This window comes from Triturus cristatus, chromosome 12, assembly GCF_964204655.1.
Source record: "Triturus cristatus chromosome 12, aTriCri1.1, whole genome shotgun sequence".
NCBI classification, from domain to species: Eukaryota; Metazoa; Chordata; class Amphibia; order Caudata; family Salamandridae; genus Triturus; species Triturus cristatus.
Window position 1 is genome coordinate 402,263,744 of NC_140595.1, and position 23,268 is coordinate 402,287,011.

General features: G+C 42.5%; 1 protein-coding gene across 1 annotated transcript in view; it reads left to right on the forward strand.

The window, feature by feature from the left end:
• POP4 (POP4 ribonuclease P/MRP subunit) overlaps positions 1–23,268 on the forward strand; it is a 101,886-nt gene that overhangs the window by 25,958 nt on the left and 52,660 nt on the right. Inside the window, exon 4 of the mRNA XM_085638926.1 lies at positions 15,897–16,120. Coding sequence (XP_085495052.1) covers positions 15,897–16,120 — 224 coding nt within the window. The remainder of the gene's footprint in view (positions 1–15,896; positions 16,121–23,268) is intronic.

Consider the following 23,268-nt stretch of genomic DNA (forward strand, 5'->3'; position numbering starts at 1 on the left):
TACAGGGACAAGAGTACTTTTCTTTTTTTTTTTTTGCTGAGTTTTATATAGCGCAAACTAGACCCGAATCCAATCAGGTATCAGTGCCCTTTACATAGCACCAGTCATGTTACATGAGGACACACATTCATGTTTTGTTAGGCACGGGGAGATTAAGTGATTTGCCCAGAATCACAGGATGTTCAGCGTCATTACCGAGACTCGAACCCAGTTCCCCAGGTCCGAGGTTGAGCACCCTAGCCGTTAGGCCAACTCCTCTTCCCACTATAAATCCTGGTTGCGAAGCGTTGAACGGACCTGTGTCGAGGATGCCTCGTGCAGCAGCGGTGTTGAGGAGCTGCAATGCAGAGTACTGCATCATTGTCAAGGATGGCGTCGATGAGGGGCTTGCAATGCAAAGTAGTGCGTCAAAGAAGCTTCATGCATCAGCGGTTCCAAACAATCTGGGGCCCGCAATGTGGATTCCTGCATTGTTATTGACGAGGGGCATACAATGGGAAGGCCTGTGTCACACAGCAGTGGTTCAGAGTAGACTGCGGACTGCTATGCAAGGTTCAGCATAGAGGATTCCATCAACAAGGGCTTGCAGTTTGAAGGCCTAAGTCAATGAGGTGTTGCGCAACGGCAGTTCCGAGGAGACTGCGATTTGTGGTGCGAGGTTTGACGTTGTGGATGCATTGCGCTGCGGGGGTTCCGATGCAGAACTGCAAGGAGATGGGCAGCGCTGCTCTGTTCTGACCACAGCTGGGCTAGAAGAGCACCTTCAGGCCCACTTCCAGGGATCCAGGACTGGAGTGGCACCACTTGGGAGGACGGGGGGCAAGACTCATAGCAGACTGAGTCCAGGCACTCGGTTCAAGGAGGTTGAACCCTTTTCTGTCCCTGAGGCTCTGATCAGGAAGTCTGCATACTAGCCTTGGAGTCACTTTGATGGTTCTGGAATCAAGATGCAGGTCCAGTTCTTTCACTCAGCCAGTAGAGCAACATAGTAACATTCCTTCTTGCAGAGCAGCACAGCAGTCCTTCTGAATCTTCCACAGGTCCAGAGGTGTTCTGAAGAGTTGGGCTTGAGGGTCCATTATTTATGCCAGGTGCCCACTTTGAAGTAGGAGCAGCATTTGGAGGTTTCCAACACCATAATGGTCTGAAATTTCGTGCCTCCCTGCCCTGGTCCCAGCTTGTCTGGGGTCACAATAGACTAGTGTTAAACCTTTTAGAGTGTGCTCAGGCCGAGCCTTCGTGATATGCAAATGTAGTAGGTGACAACTCCTCCCCCCTCATCATTCAGAGATGGTACATTCTGCCCACACCTATGCTCCTTTGTCTCACTGTCAGCTACACCTAGTCCCAGGAAACAGACTGCAGGCACAAAATGGGTGGGGCGAGAAAATGCCTACTTTCTCAAAGTGGCCTTTTCAGAATAGTGACTTAAAATCAGACTTTACCATAAAAAAGGTTTTCAAATATCATTCTTTCAATGCCAGAATCGTCATTCCCACCTGCTCTCAATCGTAAGTTATAACTTATTAAATGTAATACGTTAACCCAATGTTGTCTTAGGGGAGAGGAACACCTTGCAGTACTGAAAAATGAGTTTAAGAGTTATTCATTACCAGGACATGTAGAAGTTAAAAGTACATGTCCCGCTATTAATGTACACTTTACCCTACCCTGTGGACTGTTTAGGGCCTACTGTAGGGATGACATATATTTCAAAAGGAAGGTTTAAGCCTGGCAAAAGGTTTATTTTTGCTAGGTCGAAATGGCAGTTTAAACTGCACATACAGGCTGCAGTAGCAGGCCTGAGAGATGTAAAGAGCTGCTTAAATGGGTGGCACAATCAGTGCTGGAGGCCCACTAGTAACATTTAATTTACAGGCCTTGAGTACATGTAGTACCACTTTACTAGAGACTTAAAAGTAAATTAAACGTACCGATTGGGTGTAAGCCAATTTCACCATGTTCAAATAAGAGAGCACCAACACTTAAGCACTGGTTAGCAGCGGTAAAGTGCGCAGAATCCTAAGGCCAACAAAAAAGAGATCAGCAAAAATGGAGGAATAAGGCAAAAGGTTTAGAGGAAGACCACCCTTCAGCTGCCAGGTCTAACAACCCCTGTGTGCTGTGGTAAATAAAATTCTTTACCGGGACTTAATTTGATACAGAAACATAATAAAATAGCTCAGTAAAATAAGAGGCAGAATCCGTGGTATTAGAGGTTCGGAATGGGCTTTATTCCAATGATCGATTATAATCGGTTGCTCCAAGTTCCATCACCACGGAGGTTCAGGAAGTGAAGTACATACTTTATTGACAAGAAATGACTTTTATAGTACATACATTACAATGAAGCGAATGCAGTAGGCGTAACAATTGATAAAGAAAATGACGATTCATATGCGTAACCGAAAATGGGTGTAATAAGGAGTAAAAAGGAACATAATTGGTTATGATGTCATATGTAGGTGGATCTATAAGATAATACTTGGCATAGATGCGCGCGCAGCAGCATGACGTGTGATTGACGTGCAACTAGGGGGTGAAGGGGACTTGACGTTTAGCTCTACATGTGGAGACGAAAAGTCTGGGGGGTCAAGTCAACCTAATCCCAAATCATATCTAACATCCTATGTTTAAAGAACTATGTTATCCACAAAAGAAGGACTCTCGGACAGAATCTATTCTATACTGACTGTGCGTGCGTGTACAAGCGTCTAAGTGTCTACACTAGATGCGAGGGCAGGAATCTTCCATAGTAACAGTGCTATGAATTACTTGTATAAAGACAGAGAAGCCGGGCCCTTTGCTCGGTAGCTGGAAGAATGTTTACTTAAACTACTAGGCAGGAATGCATTGGCTGAGGGGGAAGCAGATAACTCGAAGGTGAAATACAGTTCTTGGCAGAGAATAGGCTGATGTCAGGCTTCGTGAGCCGCGCAGAGAATGAGACAAAGTTCATGGTCACGGATGCAGGCTCAGACTGGAGCTTTCAGAGGCAGAAGGCAAGAAGAGTTTGATGACAGAATCAGGGCCTACTTGCCTGGACTGTAAAATGGCATAAGTGAACCATATAAAGCCGGTGGCCTTTCGTACTTAGGAATGGAATATCCGGCCTATTCATGGCGGATCTGACAGAGGACATGTTAACGGTGGACGCACATGTATTTGCGTCTCCATAACTGGAACTGGAGGGAACATACATGTACTTGTAACATGCACATAGAACCGTTGGGGTCCAAGATAGGGGACATAACCGACCAGAAAAATCCATATTTCCACATTCCCTCCTTGTCCCCTACTTGCCCGTCAAGAGATATCAATTTTCATTAATCCATTGATCTGTTCATATAGCATCATTTGTTCTTCTTTCTTCTTCCGGAATCTTGAATGAAAATCTTGATGTGGAATGCACGATGTGGCACACAGACCACAAATCGCTGGTCCACATTGTAGGCATAGACAGCAACTGAATAGTATGAGAAGGCCAATACCTAGGAAAGATAGAACTCTCCATCCCCAGGCTGATATCACGCTCCAAAACCAACCGGACCAAGTCCAGGTGCCTGGATTCTGGTGTATCTGGCTTACAATCTTATGAAGGCGAGTTATAGCTTTATATACAGATGGCGAATTTTCTGGTATGAATACGCAGCAGCTTGATCCGATGACCCTACAAGCTCCGCCCCTATCAGCCAGGATGACGTCAAGGACAAGACGATTTTGAAGCACAACAATCCGCATAGCAGACTGCTCTTCTGTTAAATTGCCTAAGGCGGAAATAGTTTCATTCACCACTGCTTCAAGGGTTCTAGTTAATCTACGTATCAGCTTACTATTGGTAACAGTACCTATATAGGGAAAGATGCCTTTATTAAAATCTACATACTTGTCCCATGCCGTCTCAGTATAATCGACAATTGGGAGATCTCTCCGCTTTCTGTTGTGTACTAAATGAATATTTCTATAATAATCAGGAGGAGCTAGGAAAACAGGTGGCAAAAGAAATGCAATGTAGCAGGTACCATCCCAATCTAGAGGTAGACGCATATATGCAGTCTGACCACATATAAAGTAGGAGTGGCGATAAGCTCTAAATGAAGATTTGCCTTGATCACTGAATTCTACTATAGTAGTGCATTTACTATGGCCCATATGTATGGAACCAACTTTTCTTACACACAATTCACCTTTCGCTGGGAATACTGACATGGTGGGTAAAACTAGTTCAACTTCGGATTCGACATTTAGAATCATGAGATTAGGTGTAAAGTTACCTAATCCATATACTTCATTTTCTAGATCAGTTCCTGTTCCTTTGGGGCGACCCTCCTTGTCAGGGTAACAGACTTTGAATAAAACTAGGTTCAGATTTCCCCATACCCAATGGTCTTGATAAACTGCTGTGTCTGAGTCTATGGAATTGATTAAACTAAACCATGCTCCACAGGAGCCATTATGTGTAAACGGATGTGGAAAGAAAGGCAGGACTCCTTCATAATTCTGATAGGGAGGGAGCCGGCCACACACCCAACAATTAGTTGCATTACTAGTCTGATGGGAATGATGTAACATACTAATGAAAGTGTTATTGCGCAGCGCAAGTCTATAAGACAATTCATGCGGCGGTAGGTCACTAAAAGAATGTTCAGCAGTAACATTGTAAACATTTCTGGCAATAGGGTAATATATGTGCAACAATATACTTGCAGTAATTATTAAAAGACTTAAGAAAAACAAGATTAATAATGTCACTATGCAATGGCTACGCAGTGATTTACAATACGCCTGTCGTTTCATTATTTTTCGCGACTGTCCATGATTCAGGTCTAGGGGATACATGTCGGAGACAGATTCAACCGCTTCACCTAGGAGAGGACTTAAACAATCAAATCGTCCGACGGTTTGGGTCTAAGTTTCAGCTTATAAAGTTCCTTACTGGTGGCTTCAGCCAAAGGTAGTTTTGAGTCAATGGGTGAGGACACACGAGGTGGGCTGTTTACATCTGAAGGAAGTCCATGAAATTTCTTGATATGACTTGAATGCACCCATCCTTTCCTGCCCTCGATCTTCACGGCTGTCCTTGTGGTCAGCAGGACCAACTGGGGTGTCTTCCACCTGGGCTCCAGCTGAGTCTTTCGGTCGAAATTTCTCACAAGTACAAGGTCCCCCGGAACTACGTCATGGGGTTTCACCTCAGTGTTGTCGGGAAAGGCTGCAGCTACCTGTGAACGACAAGATTGTAGTGCAGACATCAAGGAAGCCAAGTAATCTGTCAGCATATTACAGTCAATATCAGTTATTTTGCGTGGTATAGGCTTCCCCCACATATTTGATGGTCTGCCGAAGATCACCTCATACGGGGATAGCCCTGTTCGAGAGTGTGCTACCATTCTCATGTAAAAGAGTGCAACTGGTAACGCTACTACCCAGTCGACACCTTTCTCTCTGCATATTTTGGACAATCTGATTTTCAGTATCTGATTATGTCTTTCTACGAGACCTGCTGCTTCGGGGTGTCGGACACAGTGGAATTTCCACTGATACCCTAACAGAAGTGAAACATGTTTCATTAGTTCGGATGAGAACGGCTGGCCGTTATCTGAGTGAACAACACGTGGTAAACCGTATCGTGGGAAGAATTCTCGAACTAACTGTTTGGCAGTAGTCGGGGCAGTGTAATCTGAAACCGGGTATGCCTCCGTCCAACGGGACAGAGCGCAGACAACTACGAGAACATATTTGAATCCTCGACATCGTTCCATCTGGATATAATCCATCTGGAGTACTTCAAAAGGGTGATTAGGAGGATGAAATCCACCTTGTTCTACGGGAACACTTTTTCCTGGGTTGAACTGGCAACAGATCATACAGGTACGGACCTTTTGTTTGGCTGCTGCTCGCAAATGTTTATTGAACCAAATGTGTTGAATGCTGTCTAGCATAGCTTTTTCTCCTAGATGCGCTGGACTATGTATAGTGTTAATTATAACTTGGACCATTGAATCAGGAAGGAACCACACAGATTTTTCCTTCATCATCCATCCTTGGTCCGTTTGGATCCCTCCTAATTCAGTCCATTTCTTTATTTCGTCTGGTGTAGCATGTGTCTGTATGTCAATTACGTCAAGAGTAGGATCTTTAACTGTCATACAATGTGTCGGCATCGGGACTATTGTCTTTGTCATGTCGGAGGTTTGAGTTTGAGCAGTCTGTTTAGCTGTTCTATCGGCTAGGTCATTGCCTTGAGAAATGATATCAGTAATCTTCGTATGAGCCTTACATTTCATAATTGATATTGCAGTGGGTAGATGTACTGCATCTAATAAGGCATGAATGAGGGGTCCGTGCTGAATGTGGGCACCGTGGGAAGTTAAATAACCTCTCTCTCGCCATAGCACGCCGAAGTCATGTACAACTCCGAATGCATAACGTGAATCAGTGTATATGTTGACTTTTTTACTTGTGGCTTGAATACAGGCTTGTGTCAGAGCGATGAGCTCTGCGGCTTGAGCTGACAAAGTATTTATGCGATTTGTTTCAATGACTTCAGTATCTGTTGTGACTGCGTAAGCAGCCACTAACTCTCCTGTATTTGTTCTCATACATGAACCATCTACGTACAATGTCAGGTCTGGATCTGACAATGGGACATCCGTTAAGTCTTGTCTAGGTTTCGTCGTTATAGTAATAACTTCAATACAGTCATGGGATAGTGGGTCTGTTCCAGTTACTGGCAAAAGTGTGGCAGGATTCAATGTGTTACAGCGTCTGATTTACGTCATTAACAATAGGTTTTCCTGAAAAACCAAGGGAAATATTCTGAGAGCCTGAGAGGGGTGCCCCTGGAACTTCACTACGTTTTATGGTTGTTCGACTTGCCCCTGTATCGAGTAAAAATTTTCTGTCTTGGCCTAATAATTCACTATGTACATAAGGTCCTTCTTGATCTACAGGAATCTCGATAAGGGGTAAGTCAACTTCCCTCTCTAGGCTGGTTCATGCGTATCGTTGGTAATCAGGGTAGTCGTACTGTGCGGTCTGGTACAGTTGTCGTGTCGTGGTTTGTGTGGCAGCCACAGGCAGCGCTGGTGCAGCTGGCACAAACTGTATAGACTGTGGTGGAGCTGGCATGGCCTGTGCATGCTGCGGAGCTCCTTGTTCATTCTGGTCCTGTCTAGGTGGCCGTGGTCTTTCTTGTGTTTTACCTATGGTGATATTATGTTTCAAAACTGGACAATCGTGTACGTAATGACCTGGCTTTTTACAATAATTGCATGTCCCTTTTACAGGTCCTGCTGAATCACCGGAATGTGTCATACCCTTCTTATGTCCTTCAGCTGGAACTGTCTGAGAAACTAGCATTTTCATTTTCGTGTCTTTCATGCGTCTGTGTTCATGTTCTTGTTCCTCTCTAATTCTATTGTGATGGTATTGTAACATTTGTAACATTTGTGATGGAGTGTTACCTTGCCAGGTACTCTCGAATTTTAATACTCTATTCTTTACTTGGGGTAGGGCATTTTCTACTAATTTTGTCACAAACAGATGCGGGTATGATTCGCTACTTGCTTTTATGCCACTATTTATACCAAAACATTTTTCAAATCGGACATAGTAATCACTAGTGTCTTCATCTTGCTTCTGTTTACAGGCTGAAATTGTACCCCAATCTTCCTTTTTCGTAGTTAATAAACGCGGCAGTACCTGTACTAATAAACCTGGTAGTGCTTTAGTTTTATCCCCAAGTCCTGCTCCTGCAGTTCGGGCCTTTTCTTCTGCTTCTAATACTGACCATTCTATCTTTTGGTCTCCTACCTCCCACTCTTTTTCCCTGAGTTTTTCATAAATGCCAGCAGGCATCAATACCTTTAATATTGTCATAATGTCGGGATAGGTATACTCTCCCATGAGTAACATGTCTTTAATTTCTCGGTGAAAACCCGCTGGATCTTTGTCATGACTGGGTACCACTTTCTTCATTTCTAACAATTCTATTTTCGATATGGGCGTATATACAAATACGCGTTTAAACTCATTGTCCTCGCCTTTTATTGGGTGTACTTCTCGTAAAGGATTCTGTCTATCCATGTAATACGTGGTTCTTTCCTTAATGGGTAATGAAACATGTTCTGAACATACAAAAAGAATGTACTGCTTTCTTGATTCTAGAATTTCTTTAATTAATTTAGTACCTGAACCTCTCCATTTATTCATGAGCAATTCAGTCAATATGTCAGGCAAGGGACCAGGGTCCGAATGCTGACTCTGATATAGTATGAGGAGTTGTTGAATCATATAAATCCCAGCTAACCGCTGTTCATCTGGGGTGAGATTCAAAAATGTGCGTGCTACTGTATCATCACTATATTTTCCGGGACTGTCCACCCAATGGACAGCTGCCCTAGCTAAATCCTGTTCATCCATAGAATCGAGGAAATGATAACCCCTTCGTTCCCGGAGTAGTTTGTCGGCGGCTTGGAACGAATGCTCGTTAGATCTGATGTTAATTATAGGTATTTGGAAATTCCTATTATTATCTGGACATATCGGACGTATGGGGTTAATAGGACATTTATTACTATTACAAGATCTTCCTCTACCTACATAGGCTATGGTGTCTGACTGTCCTGCGGGCAGTCCAGACCCTTCCTCCTCGTTTTGTTCGAACTCGTCTACCGCTAATCTTTCTTCGTGTAGGCGTTCGATTTCTTTACGGATCTTTCGGCCCATGGCTATTATACAATTTTGTTTATCATGTCTACCTTTCGATATATTCTGGCTCCATCTAGTAAGAATTTGCATTGCTTCCGGGTCTACCCCCGGTCGGTCTTCATTTCTGATCACACAATTTATGAGGAAACGTAACAGTTCTCCCTGTATCTCCACTTTCTGGTATTTCATAGCTCTGTTAATACATTCTGAATCTCGCCCTGTTTGGACAAAATGATATATTTTATCTAGATGCGCAGTCATTCCTGGTAACTTCCCTAAATACACTGCGGCTCGTCTGATACGTAATGATGCCATGATCATTTCGTCCTCTTTGCCGGGCACAGGGTCATATCTACAATCTATAAGAAGTTCCTTAAGCGTACGGGCATTTATGAGTTTGGGGGTACGTGAATGTGCTGACTCTTGAAAGGTAAGTTTATTTATCCTGGGTGGCGTAGAAAAAATGTTGCTAGCACCTCCCGCAGCCCCATCTGGGGTGTCGGGTGTGAAAGGATTCGTTGAACGTGACACAGCAACTATAGGTGTGGACACAGCTATAGAAGCAGCTGTGGGAACAGATGTAGAAACAGATGTGCTTGCCGGAACTTGTGACACGATCTGTTGCTGTAGGGATACTGGTACTGGGTCTTGGCGTTGAACCTCCCTGGTATGCGGTCTATGTGGGGCGGAATTAGCATACTCGGGAGCTGCGTCGTCTAAATATGAGGAGAGAAAGACATCTTCTGCGGTTCTAGGATGCCCCTTAGGATGTACCTTTATTGGGAATAATGGGGGCGGCAAGTCTTTCGGTATTTCTGGAGTAGCTTTAGGTAATCCTTCGGCCAGAAGGGGATACATACCATTCATAAGGGCATTTCTTTGTCTGTCTACTTGTTCTGATTTCACTCGGATTCCTTCCTCAATTAATAGATTTTCTCGAACTTTATTGGAATTCTCTTTACTCTTCTCTTCCTGTCTACGTGCTTTTTCTGTACGTCTATGAGATTCTTTACGCCATAACTCAACGGCATCTTTCTGTGACTGTCTGACTTTCCTTTTCCATAACTCTTCCTCGACTTTTATGATGCACTCTGCATCCCAGGTTCCCGCTGTGGGCCACCTCTGACTTTCTGGTAATTCCTTGGTGTAGTCTACCCATAAATCAAGAAATAATATAGCGTCTAAGCCATGTTTATGATACATGAAGTACCCTGGAGTGTCCCTAGGAGGAATGGGAACGGCTTCTTCGAGTACCCCTTTTCTTGTAGTGATCTGTCTTAGTTTCGAAAAGAGCGGCATATTGGGAACTGATCTGATACTTAATCTTGAACACACTTAGTACAAAAGCACAATAATGAACAACCATTCATACCACAATATGCAGGACGTTTAACACATCAAACATTAAACATTAAACATTTTTCTTCCAACCTTTAAAATAACCAACAATGATGATCGTCTGCATAACTAATCACCAAGCATAATTCTTGACAATAACTAGATACTTCGGAATACTTGATATACTGCTAAACAGTACATATACACTGCTAAAACAGTGCAGACCGGATTTGTGTACCCAAACCCGTCTTGACCGGCACAACCTATGTGCACGTCGGAAATGCCTCCCCAGTAATGGTACTCACCGGGTAGCTTCGGAAACGGAAGGCCTCGGAAACTGAACTTGGACCGGACTGGACTCGACTCGATTCGTCGGAAACTGGACTCGACTTTGAACTGGTGGGCCTCTGTATACCTCGGATCTTGCTCTCTCAGCTAGGCTCTGGTCGGGATACTTCGCACTTCTCACCGCCTCGTCTGGGTGTTGATCGCAGCCTCAGTCGCCCCCGCTTGACCGGAGGGAGATACAGGAAATCCTGCTGGTACGCGTTATTGTCCGTCCAGCTGTGGCAGGAGACCGGGCCTGCAACTCACCGCCGGCGCGTGAGATGAGAAAGTGTCCCTATTCGGGCGCCATTCATGTAGTAAATAAAATTCTTTACCGGGACTTAATTTGATACAGAAACATAATAAAATAGCTCAGTAAAATAAGAGGCAGAATCCGTGGTATTAGAGGTTCGGAATGGGCTTTATTCCAATGATCGATTATAATCGGTTGCTCCAAGTTCCATCACCACGGAGGTTCAGGAAGGGAAGTACATACTTTATTGACAAGAAATGACTTTTATAGTACATACATTACAATGAAGCGAATGCAGTAGGCGTAACAATTGATAAAGAAAATGACGATTCATATGCGTAACCGAAAATGGGTGTAATAAGGAGTAAAAAGGAACATAATTGGTTATGATGTCATATGTAGGTGGATCTATAAGATAATACTTGGCATAGATGCGCGCGCAGCAGCATGACGTGTGATTGACGTGCAACTAGGGGGTGAAGGGGACTTGACGTTTAGCTCTACATGTGGAGACGAAAAGTCTGGGGGGTCAAGTCAACCTAATCCCAAATCATATCTAACATCCTATGTTTAAAGAACTATGTTATCCACAAAAGAAGGACTCTCGGACAGAATCTATTCTATACTGACTGTGCGTGCGTGTACAAGCGTCTAAGTGTCTACACTAGATGCGAGGGCAGGAATCTTCCATAGTAACAGTGCTATGAATTACTTGTATAAAGACAGAGAAGCCGGGCCCTTTGCTCGGTAGCTGGAAGAATGTTTACTTAAACTACTAGGCAGGAATGCATTGGCTGAGGGGGAAGCAGATAACTCGAAGGTGAAATACAGTTCTTGGCAGAGAATAGGCTGATGTCAGGCTTCGTGAGCCGCGCAGAGAATGAGACAAAGTTCATGGTCACGGATGCAGGCTCAGACTGGAGCTTTCAGAGGCAGAAGGCAAGAAGAGTTTGATGACAGAATCAGGGCCTACTTGCCTGGACTGTAAAATGGCATAAGTGAACCATATAAAGCCGGTGGCCTTTCGTACTTAGGAATGGAATATCCGGCCTATTCATGGCGGATCTGACAGAGGACATGTTAACGGTGGACGCACATGTATTTGCGTCTCCATAACTGGAACTGGAGGGAACATACATGTACTTGTAACATGCACATAGAACCGTTGGGGTCCAAGATAGGGGACATAACCGACCAGAAAAATCCATATTTCCACAGTGCAATGGTGTTAGATTGTTCTTAGACCTGGGACACACAAGCTGTGTTGAAATGCCACCAGAGCCTGACATCCCCTACCCAAACAAACCTGTGTCAGGTGAGGTCAGTTTGTTTACCTGTGTTGTTAGGAAAGTAGTAGAGGTATTAGAGTTACCGGTGCCTCCTGAGGTTTTCAAGACTAAATTGCTGGTAGAAATACTCCAGGCTAAGTTGGCTACTTCAGAGCCACTCTTGCCATTCTAGAAATACCTTTTGGACTCAGTAGTGGCTGGGAAAGGCCCTTTTAGACCTCTGTGGGCAGGAGCCGGTTAGCTAGGCATCACCAGCCTAATCTGTTGGATCCTAAAATCCTCTCCGCTCTTCTTTCAATGGAGGGCCTAATGGCACAGGTATCTCCTACCAGTATTAATCCTAATGACATGGTGTGGTTATATAATGCCTACTACCCCGACGATTGAATCAATTAATACATTGTATTGAATTGATGATTAAAATCATTAAAATAAATACGTGCAATACAGAAGGATCATTAGTGAAACAATTAAATCAAGTTTTAGTTAAAAAATAATTACTTATTTAAAAACGCAATTATTAATGCTCCTCATCAGTTCTTTTGGTTATTAGCAGTCTTCCTTTATGTGACTTTGAAATCGGAATGGGCGATGCTGAGTTCAATTTATTATTTACGATAGTTATATTCGTTCCAAACTATGCAAGTTCCGTGCTACCATTTGTTCAAAAACAGAGTGTCGGCACCTCTGCAAGTTGTAACTGCATTTCTCAAAACTTTGCCCTAAATAGAGCATAGCACACGGCTGAAAATTCAGGGCAACAGCAAAGTATATAAGTTATCGATTCTCCTACATAGTGGCAGAATCATCATCATCACTCTATTTCAATCACACAGATCCAAAAAGTACACAGCACAAGTATGAAAAACAGAAGTATAAAAACATTATCAGATAAATATGAATAAAAACCAGTACCGTAAAATAGTTGTGCAAAATACAGGGTACAATGACTTTGAAGAGAGTAAAGTGCTTCATGCAAATGATTTTCCACGCCTGATCCACAGTGCATACCAGAATCTTGAGAGGCCAAAAACCATTACTCTTCGAGTGTCAGTACACAAGATTCTCATCACCTCGAGATAATGACCCGAGCCTGCATGTCTACACAACGGAAGTATCAATTTTTTCCTCGGAGTTGAATAGTGTGGGCAGAAGAAAAGTAAATGAACAATGGATTCCGGGCAGGCTTTACACGCAGGGGACAGATCGTCAGTAAAAACACTACGGCGCCACCTAGAACAGGGCTGTTTGCTGGGCAAAGTCTTATAACGGAAATGTAAAAACAGTTTTCGTGCCAAAGGGGGAGCCATGTCATCAATGTTAAACTCAAAACAGGGGAAAGGTTTAAAATTCAAAAAGTCGTTAGTCAGACTGGTCACAGGTTTTACCAGGTCCTTCACAAGTTGCAGAATCAGCAGCTCTCGTTGTCAGATTGTTTTTTTTTTTTTTGCAGGATGATCTGTACTCTTTAATTGACAAAATCATGAATCTTGCACGCGGAATTTGGTTTCTACATTGTCTGCTCAAAGCTTTTCTCATATATGGCTGCATCTGTTATTTCTCATGATTTTCAGATCATTTCAAATCGAGGCCTGGATTGTATTTTTGTTAGATCCACTTCCCTGGATAATTGGCAGACTTGCATTTTTAATAAAAATTTCAATGTCACATATGGAATAGTGCGAAAACTGGAATCCAGAATGAGGTTTAAATTGTTAATGGTTCGCCAAGTAATTTGACCAGGCATTGTTTTTTTGATCAAAAATAGCTTGGATCTTCATCTTAAGTGTGTCACGTTGAGAGTTTACTATTTAGTGAAAGTATTTAATCAAAGATGACTCACACTCCAAATCGTGCCTTAATAATCCAAATTCTAGTCTTATCTATGCCTAAATTGTGTATTGTGGTAGGTAGAAGATTTGCCGGTAGGTTGTACACTGAATTTTGGCCATCATCTGGGAAAGTTTTGAGGAGAATGCCAATTGACCATCGGAGACAGTTGGCATTTGCTTTGCATTTATTACTAAGCTATTGGACTATGTAACTGTGAATTGAGTTTGTAAAGGGCAAAAGTCAAATTGATGGCCTTCTTTTCCATGTTTTTCTTGTGTGTGATCGATGTGCTACTTGTTGAGAACTATACGCTTAAGTAGTTGTATGCTGCATAATAACCTACCTTTAACAGTCCTGTATTCCAGTATTGGGTCAGCTTATTCTTAAATTTTCCAAAAATCATTACTCTGGTTTTATCCGCATTTACTTGTAATTTGTTGTCTAAGTTGTATTTGTGTAGTTTAACCAAGGTGCGTTGCATGCTTATTTTGGTTAGATCAACAGTAACAGTAACCAAATCGTCCACACACTGGATGTTGTTGTGGCCATCTCTAAATTAGCCAGACAGCACCACATTGTGGCAGACTGTCACAAGCGCCTGTGTTGACAATGAAGTGCTAGTGTCGAACACCAGAAACCACTGGCTCAAATTAAGAACTGGATGATACAAGAGTCAGTTGCTTTATTAAAGTGAATGAAAATCAAGGCACAATGAAATAAAAGGGATGTCTAAAGCCCTGCATTGCTTATCTTTCCAATTTTTCTGTATACTTCTGTGACACAAAGCAGGGCGCTTGGTAGCTCGTTGATTTTCAGCCAATCCAAGAAATATGGGGCACTGGGCCAGCCTATTTAGGTTTACTGGTTAAACAAGCAATGACAAATCCAGTACATCTGGCTTCAAAGTGCTAATGCATGAATGCAAGCTCATGCACCCAGAAGTGTACATTTATTCATGCCCTTGCATGCATGAGCATTATTTACGGAGATCTTACTGTGCAGCAAACAGCCAATCATTCTCAAAGCTGGTGTTTGTCCAGAGGTTGTAGCTGCTTTTCTTTTTTTCATTTTTACAGGGTATGTGCCCCCACCCACCTCCTTGGAGTCCTGTTCCCCTTTCTACCTTGGCCATGGGCAGCTTGCTACCCACAGCCGCAGTGCTGTTTAATTAGGTGCTGCAGTGCATGTGGCAAAATGTCCATTGGCAAGAATGACACGGCTCAAAGTCTGCATACCCATTAGGATTTGCGAACATTTCACTGCAGGGCAAACACCGACTCACTCTCGACTATGGCGTGCTGGTGCTGCATAATAGCCCTGCTCCCTTTCCTACCTTGTCCACTAGCATTTCACTACCCACAACTGCAGCGCTGTTTAATTTAATACTTTGCCAGTGTTTGTATCTTACTCTTGTGCATCTGGTTATGTATGCTTGCTGGTTTATTATTTAAAAAGATATATTCATATCTAATTAAAACTTGATTGTAAAGCTGTGAACGCCAATCTACCTGCTCACTAAGATATTAAGGCAACCAACTAAGATATCAATTCTATTTGTCTGATTAGTGAGTTCTATGTGTGTATGTAATTTTCATTTCTATGAGTTGGGTCTTGCGGAAGGGTCTACAACACACCTAACACAGAATACGGCTCCTCAGGGGGAAAGCAGTACGGGTGTTTTTGTTGTTTACATATTTAGCTGCCCTGGATAGTAAGTAGCTGCATAATGCAGGTTTAATAAGCATCACTTTATTTTTTTAAACTTTTGCAAGATCTACTTAAAAGTAGGTGGCATTTTCTAGACTGAAGGATTTTGTTTCTCAGTGGACTGATGCATCCAAAGAAGTGATCAGTGTTGACCTCATGGTTACAGGTTCAAACCCCAGCGGGACCCTTTAACCTTTCAGCCTTCCGAGGTCAATAAATTGAGCACTGTTGAATTGGTTAACAATAAACATTTGTTGTTTCGGCACCAAGATACCCTTCAGTGTGAACATGTGCTTTACATACTTTGTCTTGCGTGTGGAGTTATATTATTGAAGATACTCGTAATAGAGAATTTATGTTCCAAGTAAATAAATATTTTTTATTGTTTGATAGTGTGAAATAAAACTTAAAAGAATCACCAAACTTATTATTTTCAGCCACAAGGAACTAAGGAGGCGGAAGCGTTTGTCAATGCATTCCTGAAGCGTAGCATGCCATCTTTGTCAGATGAAGTCATCCAAACAAATTTAAAACGCAAAGCCCTGATTTTGGAGTACAACCGCAAGAAAACCAAAAGGAAGAAAAAGGCAAAAGCCAAAAGTTTATCTGCGAAGCAGAGACGCACTATGAGACTTTTTGAAATCAAACCAGAGCAGCAGCGGTAAGTAAGGTGTTCAGCCCTGGTCATAGCGTTCAACTGCTGTTTTACTCATTCTTCTGCCTTCTAAATTCATAAAAAAATTGTTGTGAAGTGGTTGGCTACATTTTTTTAACCCCAGATTGTATCTTATTCATGCGTATATTACTCTGCTGTCTAATGTTGTTGCTGGTATTGCGATTTTTCTTCTTATTTTTTTTTTTTTTGCATCTGCATGTTCCTTCAAAATCCACTTCAGCCCACGTGTCATGGAGGAATTAGGACTGGCAACATCTAGTTACATTTATACTCTTCCTCTATTAACAAGAGAGACCGTTCTCGGGAAACTATCTGGAAGAAAGTGTTAAAGTTGAACCCCACCATCTGTTTGTTCTAAGGATAGAAACAGAACTAAGATGTAATGCACATTTTATCCGTTTTGTTGCTTAATCTTGTTCTTTTTATAAATGTACTTGCCTTTGACTAGAAGAGTGTGACAACTTGAAGAGTTGATGTAATGACTATTCTTACTGCTTTAAAATGAATTGAGGCATTAAGATAGTGAAAAAGTAAATTACCTCTTGTTAATTCGCATAGGAAGAAAAACTGTTGGGCAGATTTGTATCACATTTTGAGTAGGTAGTGGCTTTGGCTGTGTCTAGCTCAGGATCCTTTTTTGATTTCATGAACAGTTGTCAAACATGAGTTTTTGTTTTTTTATTAACAAATGATCCAAATGAAGTCAGAAATTTGTAGTAATTTTAAAGTAAATATCAGGATTATGGAGTCGGGTTATATCCTTACTAGAATTTTTGAGGTAAGGAGATTAATTAGTAAAAGTCTTCTATGTTGTTTTTTTTGCTATATTGAAATCAGGATTTTGTTTAAAAGTCAAGTAAGTCTTATGGTTCGGCGCAGCTTTTATAGAAAGGTTCTATTTTGGCTTGCTAACAACTTTGGTATTGTTTCACGAATCTGCACAGAGTTTGACAGACGTTTTGTGCACTCATCTTAGTTTCATGATATATAGGATCATGCATATCTTTCAAGGGGTTCGAAGTGTTAAAGAGGAGGAGTCAAAAAAGAGTCTTTTCCACATTAAGTTCCAAGAAACTTCTGTTCTCTGCTTTAGCAAAAACTATTGAACAGAATTAATCCAGTTTTTCCATGAATAGAGTTAATCCAGTTTTTCCATGAAGATAAAACTTTACTCCGAATGGGCCCTTTTAGTCAGGTTTCCCTTGCAGGCAGCGCTTGCGCTGCCCTCAGGTGAAATCTCTTGTAGTATAAAAGCTTAAAGAGGGCTTAGAGCCCTCCCATTACTTACCATTGGTTGGCTTGCACATTGCGATCATTTCCTTGCCTCTTATTGGTCAGCAGCTCCCTGCTTCCTCCTTGGCTTTGAGTTTCTGTCCCTGCAGTGGAGAATGGACCAACTACAGTTTCCTGCTTATAGCCAATGTCCTTCTTCCACTTGCCGCACACTTCCCGAGGTACTTCTTGTTTTACTTTTAGACATGCACTCCCTGAAAGTGCATGTGTCTATAGTCCGTCGGCCTTCCCCTGCTGTCCGTGCTTTTCCGGACTCCTTCCCAACGTCCACTATCTGTGGTCTTGCCCAAACCTCCCTCCTCCTGTGTTGTTAGCCCCCCTCCGTTGGCAATTTTCTTTGAGCCCTCATGCCTCCATTCCACATCTTCCACCAACTCCCTCCCCCACCACCCCTCGTGTTGCTTTGCCCTCCTACTCCACCTACCCCGCTGTCTCCCTCGCCCATGCTGCTTCTTGCCCCCGTCTACCACAAAAAAATATTAACAAAGCTTAATAGCTCTCGCAGAGCTATTTAGCTTTGTTAATGTTTTTTGAAGATGTAGCACAGAAGCGCTGCCTGCTGTACAATATTTCTTAAATTGCGATATGATGCCATGCTGGACAACAGCCCGCTCTGCTGTGCATCATGTCTAAAAAAACAGAGAACGTCACTAGATCTCACATAGATGAAACCTATTAGCTTTGCTAATTCTTGTTTTGTTTGTGTGATGACTTCCTCATTACAATCAAGGCTTGTTACAGGGTTTAATAGAAATATGTGGGTGAATGCGTTTTTCAAATGAAGCAGGTCCGTTATTAGCCGTTAATAGGCGAGCAAGAAAAAGAGCATATTTCAACTTGCCTTTGTTATCAAATTCAGGAGCCTGATACCTTGAATAGTGACTGTTAGCAGCCATTGAAACACTGACTGACACACTACACAGGAATACACAAGTAGAGACCGTAGAATGTAGCGGTACCACTGTTGTATAACTCTTGCGAGATCTTTGATGGCTGCAGCCTTTTTTGGGAAAAGACAACCATAACACAGAAGGTACTATCTAAATTAGCAAACAATTAGGATGTTTTTACATCTTTGCTGTGGACTCTTCCTTTGTGAGTGATGTCCCACCACCTTCAGTCTCCTGAAGAATCTTAGTTTCATCGTAGTTCTTAGTGTTTATTGAACTTTATGTAGGATTTTTTGTCAGTATTTAAAGGACCATGACAAAATCTTAAGTGGGTGTGAAGAAAAAGCCATTTAATCTGGCTTCCTCTGAGGATTTCAAATGGCTTCCTGGATTTAAACAATTTCTTGACCCTTAAAGTGTGTTATATTACATACATTTGAGTGTTAAGTATGAAGGTGGGTAAAAAAAAGATAAGTTTGTTTTAGCGAAGATATTCGAAATTGGAAGTTCTTGGAAAATAGTGGCCATACCAGAAATATACTTCCTTTTAATAGAGTAGACAGAGTTAGCTGTTAACAGAGAATCACAAATCTTATAGTTTTACTGATTAAAGGATCAAGATTTTATTAAAGACTAGGAGGCTGGCATTATGGATGTAATTTTTATTCACTCCTTCTGAGCAGCAAATCATTTAGAGCTTCCAAATAGAACTTTAAAAACATCACAATAAAAAAAAGAATGTTCAGTCGCATATAATCTGCTTGACCTCCATCTTCCTCCTCTTTTGTTTGTTCTTCTTGACTGTCCTAAAAAATCCATCTTCAAATCTATCCTCTTCAAATTCTTTGCAACAAAAAAACATAGTATGAAACTAATTCATAAACTTTCAACATCAGCATAATAGAAAAAACTTCCCAGTTCAAAGATCTGTAAAAACAGGAAAATTAAAATTATGATCAACTAGGTTTATTTTCGTTTCATTTTTCTCTCCAGGGTCTTCTGGGCTGGGCTAGGCCATTGTGGGGACAGTCACTGAGGGGAAGTGGTGGCCACTGTTGTCAGTGCACATGTAGGTTTGGCCGGTCGCTACCAGGGCGGCCAAACCGACATGCACACAAAGCTGTCTCCAACCCGAGGGCACTCAGGCCAATCCTGACGCTGCTCTCATGCTGCTCAGAGCATCGTCAGGATTTTGTCGCAGGGGATTCTGGGAGCCTGTGCTAGTCAGGAGCAGAAGAGCGGTGATGCGGCAGGTAAATTATGTCTGAGGCATGTGTGCTGTACATGCACATGCTTTGCATACTCCTGCCATCTAATGTTGGGTCTGGGTGTTTGCAAGTTGTTTTTCTTCAAAGAAGTCTTTCCCAGTCACAAGGTAAGGTGACTCCTCCTTTTGGTGATAATGCCCAAGGGCATCAACTCCATTGTTAGATTGTTTTCTTTCCTCCATCGTGTTCGGACGTGGTTTGCGGTGCTCCGGTTCGAAACAGTTCTTCGGGATACCCACGGTGCACAATCCACTGTAACCTCATTGCTATTGTTTCGTAGGCGTTTCGCCATACTCTGCGTGTCGAGAAAGTAGGAAACTCTCGATGTCTTCGGTCGAGAAGACGTATTTGCCAGCCTTCGTGCCTAGCCGTGTCGGTTAACTTCCATTCCGTTCTATAGTATCCAGTCTTCTGCCGATGGAACTCCAAGTACCTGCGCACCGACCTTCATAAAGTCTGCAACTTGTGCCTCTCGCCAAAGCTCAAGGAAGAAGATTGCAACGCTTATCGATCGATCGTTCTGATCGAAGAAGACTTTGCGGGATCGTCGGGCTCGACAAATGGAGATTCAGGAGCAAAACATTGAACTTACCCGAATATCTTCGGAGAAGATACTGAGCAGGAAGATATAGAGGCATCAGCAGCAGCAGAAGAAGAGTAGGCCTTCTCTATCCAAGAATAGAACTCCGACTTGGAGATGGAGCTAGAGTCCGAAGACGTTCCAGCTAGACAGGGTGTCCCGTGAGTAAGAAAGCCCCTTTGCCTCCCAAACTTTCTTCCATTAAGCAAAAGGCTTCTGGGCCTTCATTACCCTCTGGCCATGGTTGGCACCGAGAGACTGCTTCCAATGCTCCACCCTCAGCATTGAAAAAGCCAGTCAAGCCTTCCGGCTCGGGACGGAGTTCAGAAAAATTGCCTTCAGTACCGAAACCAAAAAATTAAAAAGGATAGGTCCAGCTCGGCACCGAAAATTTCAGCACCAAAAAACAAAGGATGCTCATCAGAAGCTTCCGGAACCAATATTGGACATTATGCTTGAAAAGCTGGATCCTAAGCAAAAGAAAATCTTCATTAATCCTGACACTGGACACGCCTTCCAAAAGGAAATCTCCTTCAGAGGATACATCTTACAAAATTCCTCTAAAAAATACATGGCTACAAGCCCTGTCCATCCTGTTCCTCAATCCCCTTCACCTTCTTCACCTCCGCCAGGCCCAAACCCTTTACACATTGCACCACAGGGTTCTCCCCACACATAGAATGATTTGGATTATAGGGATGACGATAGGCCACCACCAATAGCTCAATGGAATGACTATAAAATTGATGGTCCAATGGATAATGATCCTTACCTATACCCCACAAACCCTCACCTCCCTATAACCCAGCATACCAGGAGTTGATTTCCAGAGCAGCCTCCTATCATGTGGACACACTACACAAGGAATCTTTAGAGGAGGATTTTCTATTCGTAACTTTAGGGCCATCACATAGGACAGCACAATCTTTACCTATGTTAAAAGGCATGATGAGACATTTTAAAAGATTCTATACGTGCTCGTATTTTAACACCTAGGGTTGATAAAAAGTACAAACCTCCTCCAACAGATCCGATTTTATTAGAGGGCAGTTGCCTTTCAATTCATTGGTAGTATCTGTTGCTCAGAAAATAGCAAATTCCCAAACTACAGCGGATGCACCACCCCCAGACAAGGAGTCTTAGTTGATATATGCATCAGGGAAACGAGTAGCTGCACAATCCGCCAACCATTGGCGTATAGCCAACACACGAGGCTTATTAGCAAGGTACGACAGGGCCCACTGGGATGAAATGGAGAAACTGCTCCAATATCTCCTAGAAGAACACAGGAAAAAAGGGCAAAAATGAGTGCAAGAAGGGTAATTAATTTTGTATTCTTCTATTAGATGCCACTGACACTGCAGCAAGGGGAGTCAACACCAGCATTCTATTTAAAAGACATGCATGGCTCAGAATTTCTGGCTTTAAACAGCGGTTCAGCAATCTATCCTTAATGCTCCTTTTGACAAACAAAATCTTTTTGGACCTCAAGTTTACAAGTCACTTGAGAAAACGAAGAAGGACACAGAATTAGCAAAATCAATGGGAGCACTTCAGTCTCCATCCAATAGAGACTCCTTTCGCCGCTCATTTTATAGAGGAGGATCCACAGGTAATTCCTCAGAACCTAGTGGGTCCTCATACAAATCAAATGTACAACCCTCTCCATCTAGAGGTTTCTATAAAGGCTGGTTCAGAGGAAATAATTTCAAAGGCAGAGGTAAGGGCACACCTTCAGGTACCTCTTCATCACCCAATAAACAGGGACTTGCCTACAATTCCCACCAACCATTTTACACCTATCGGGGGAAGACTAAAACAATTCTTTCCCATCTGGCAATCAATAACATCAGACAAATGGGTATTAGACATTATCCAACATGGTTAGTGCCTGGAGCACCAACAGCTCCTCAAACAAGAAGTGCAGGCTTTTCTGATAAAAGGAGCTATAGAATCCGTTTCATTACAACACCAGGGGTCAGGAGTTTACTCACTGTACTTCCTAATCCCCAAAAAGATGGGTCCTTATGACCAATATTCGATCTCAGAACATTAAACCTATAAATACTGTCAGAACACTTCCATATGGTTACGCTCCAACAAGTGCTTCCACTTCTACAACAAGACAACTTTATGTCCACACTAGACTTAAAGGACGCCTACTTCCACATTCTTGTTCACTCAGCACATGGCATATATCTCAGATTTGTGATAGCAGGAAATCACTATCAATTCAAAGTACTCCCATTCGGAGTTACTACTGCACCCAGGGTATTCACAATATGTCTAGCAGTAGTAGCAGCTCATCTAAGAAGACAACAAATTCATGTCTTCCCATATCTAGACGATTGGCTCATCAAAGCTAGCACACAGCAGAAGTGCTTACAACACACTCTGTCTACAATACATCTTCTCCATCAATTGGGATTTACAGTCAATGCGCAAAAGTCCCAAAAAGAAAAGAAATACCACATAAATCTTCTAGAACTGAAAGCAGTGTTACTGGCCCTCTCCTACCATCCTTCATGTTGAAACTATTGTTGGAGAGGACTCTATGTATAGACTATTGTGCCTTGTCTAAACGTGTGAAGTTACGAATATACTTTGATAGAGACTTCGCCATTCCATCTCCAAATAGCAATCCATACGCATCCTTGCTAGATTCCTTACTAGACGCGTCCTTGCTAGATTCCCTACTGTGCTTATGCGTATGTGGGTTAATACGCATAAGCACAGTTTTCTGCCTCTCGGCAAAAAGGGCTGCATTTGCGTTCCCCAAGAAAAAGATAGCCCGCTGGCACCATGTAACAGAGCCAAATCCAGCTCCAAGCCTTTCAAAAATGTCTCTTCCACTGTGTCAAAGATTTTGGCCAGTGGTCCAAAAACATCAAGTACCCTATCTTGGCACTGCTTCAGGAACTTTTCTAATCCCTTTCTTGGATCCTTGCCCATTTAAACAAATATGTGATGAGTTCTGGATCCAAATTCGGTGTCAGCCTCCTTCTCATCAATAGCAGGACTAGAACACTCCGCACACATCACATTCCTTTCATCCTTCTCCAAGGACCTACGCAATCTAGATTTTATATAGTTAGAAACCTG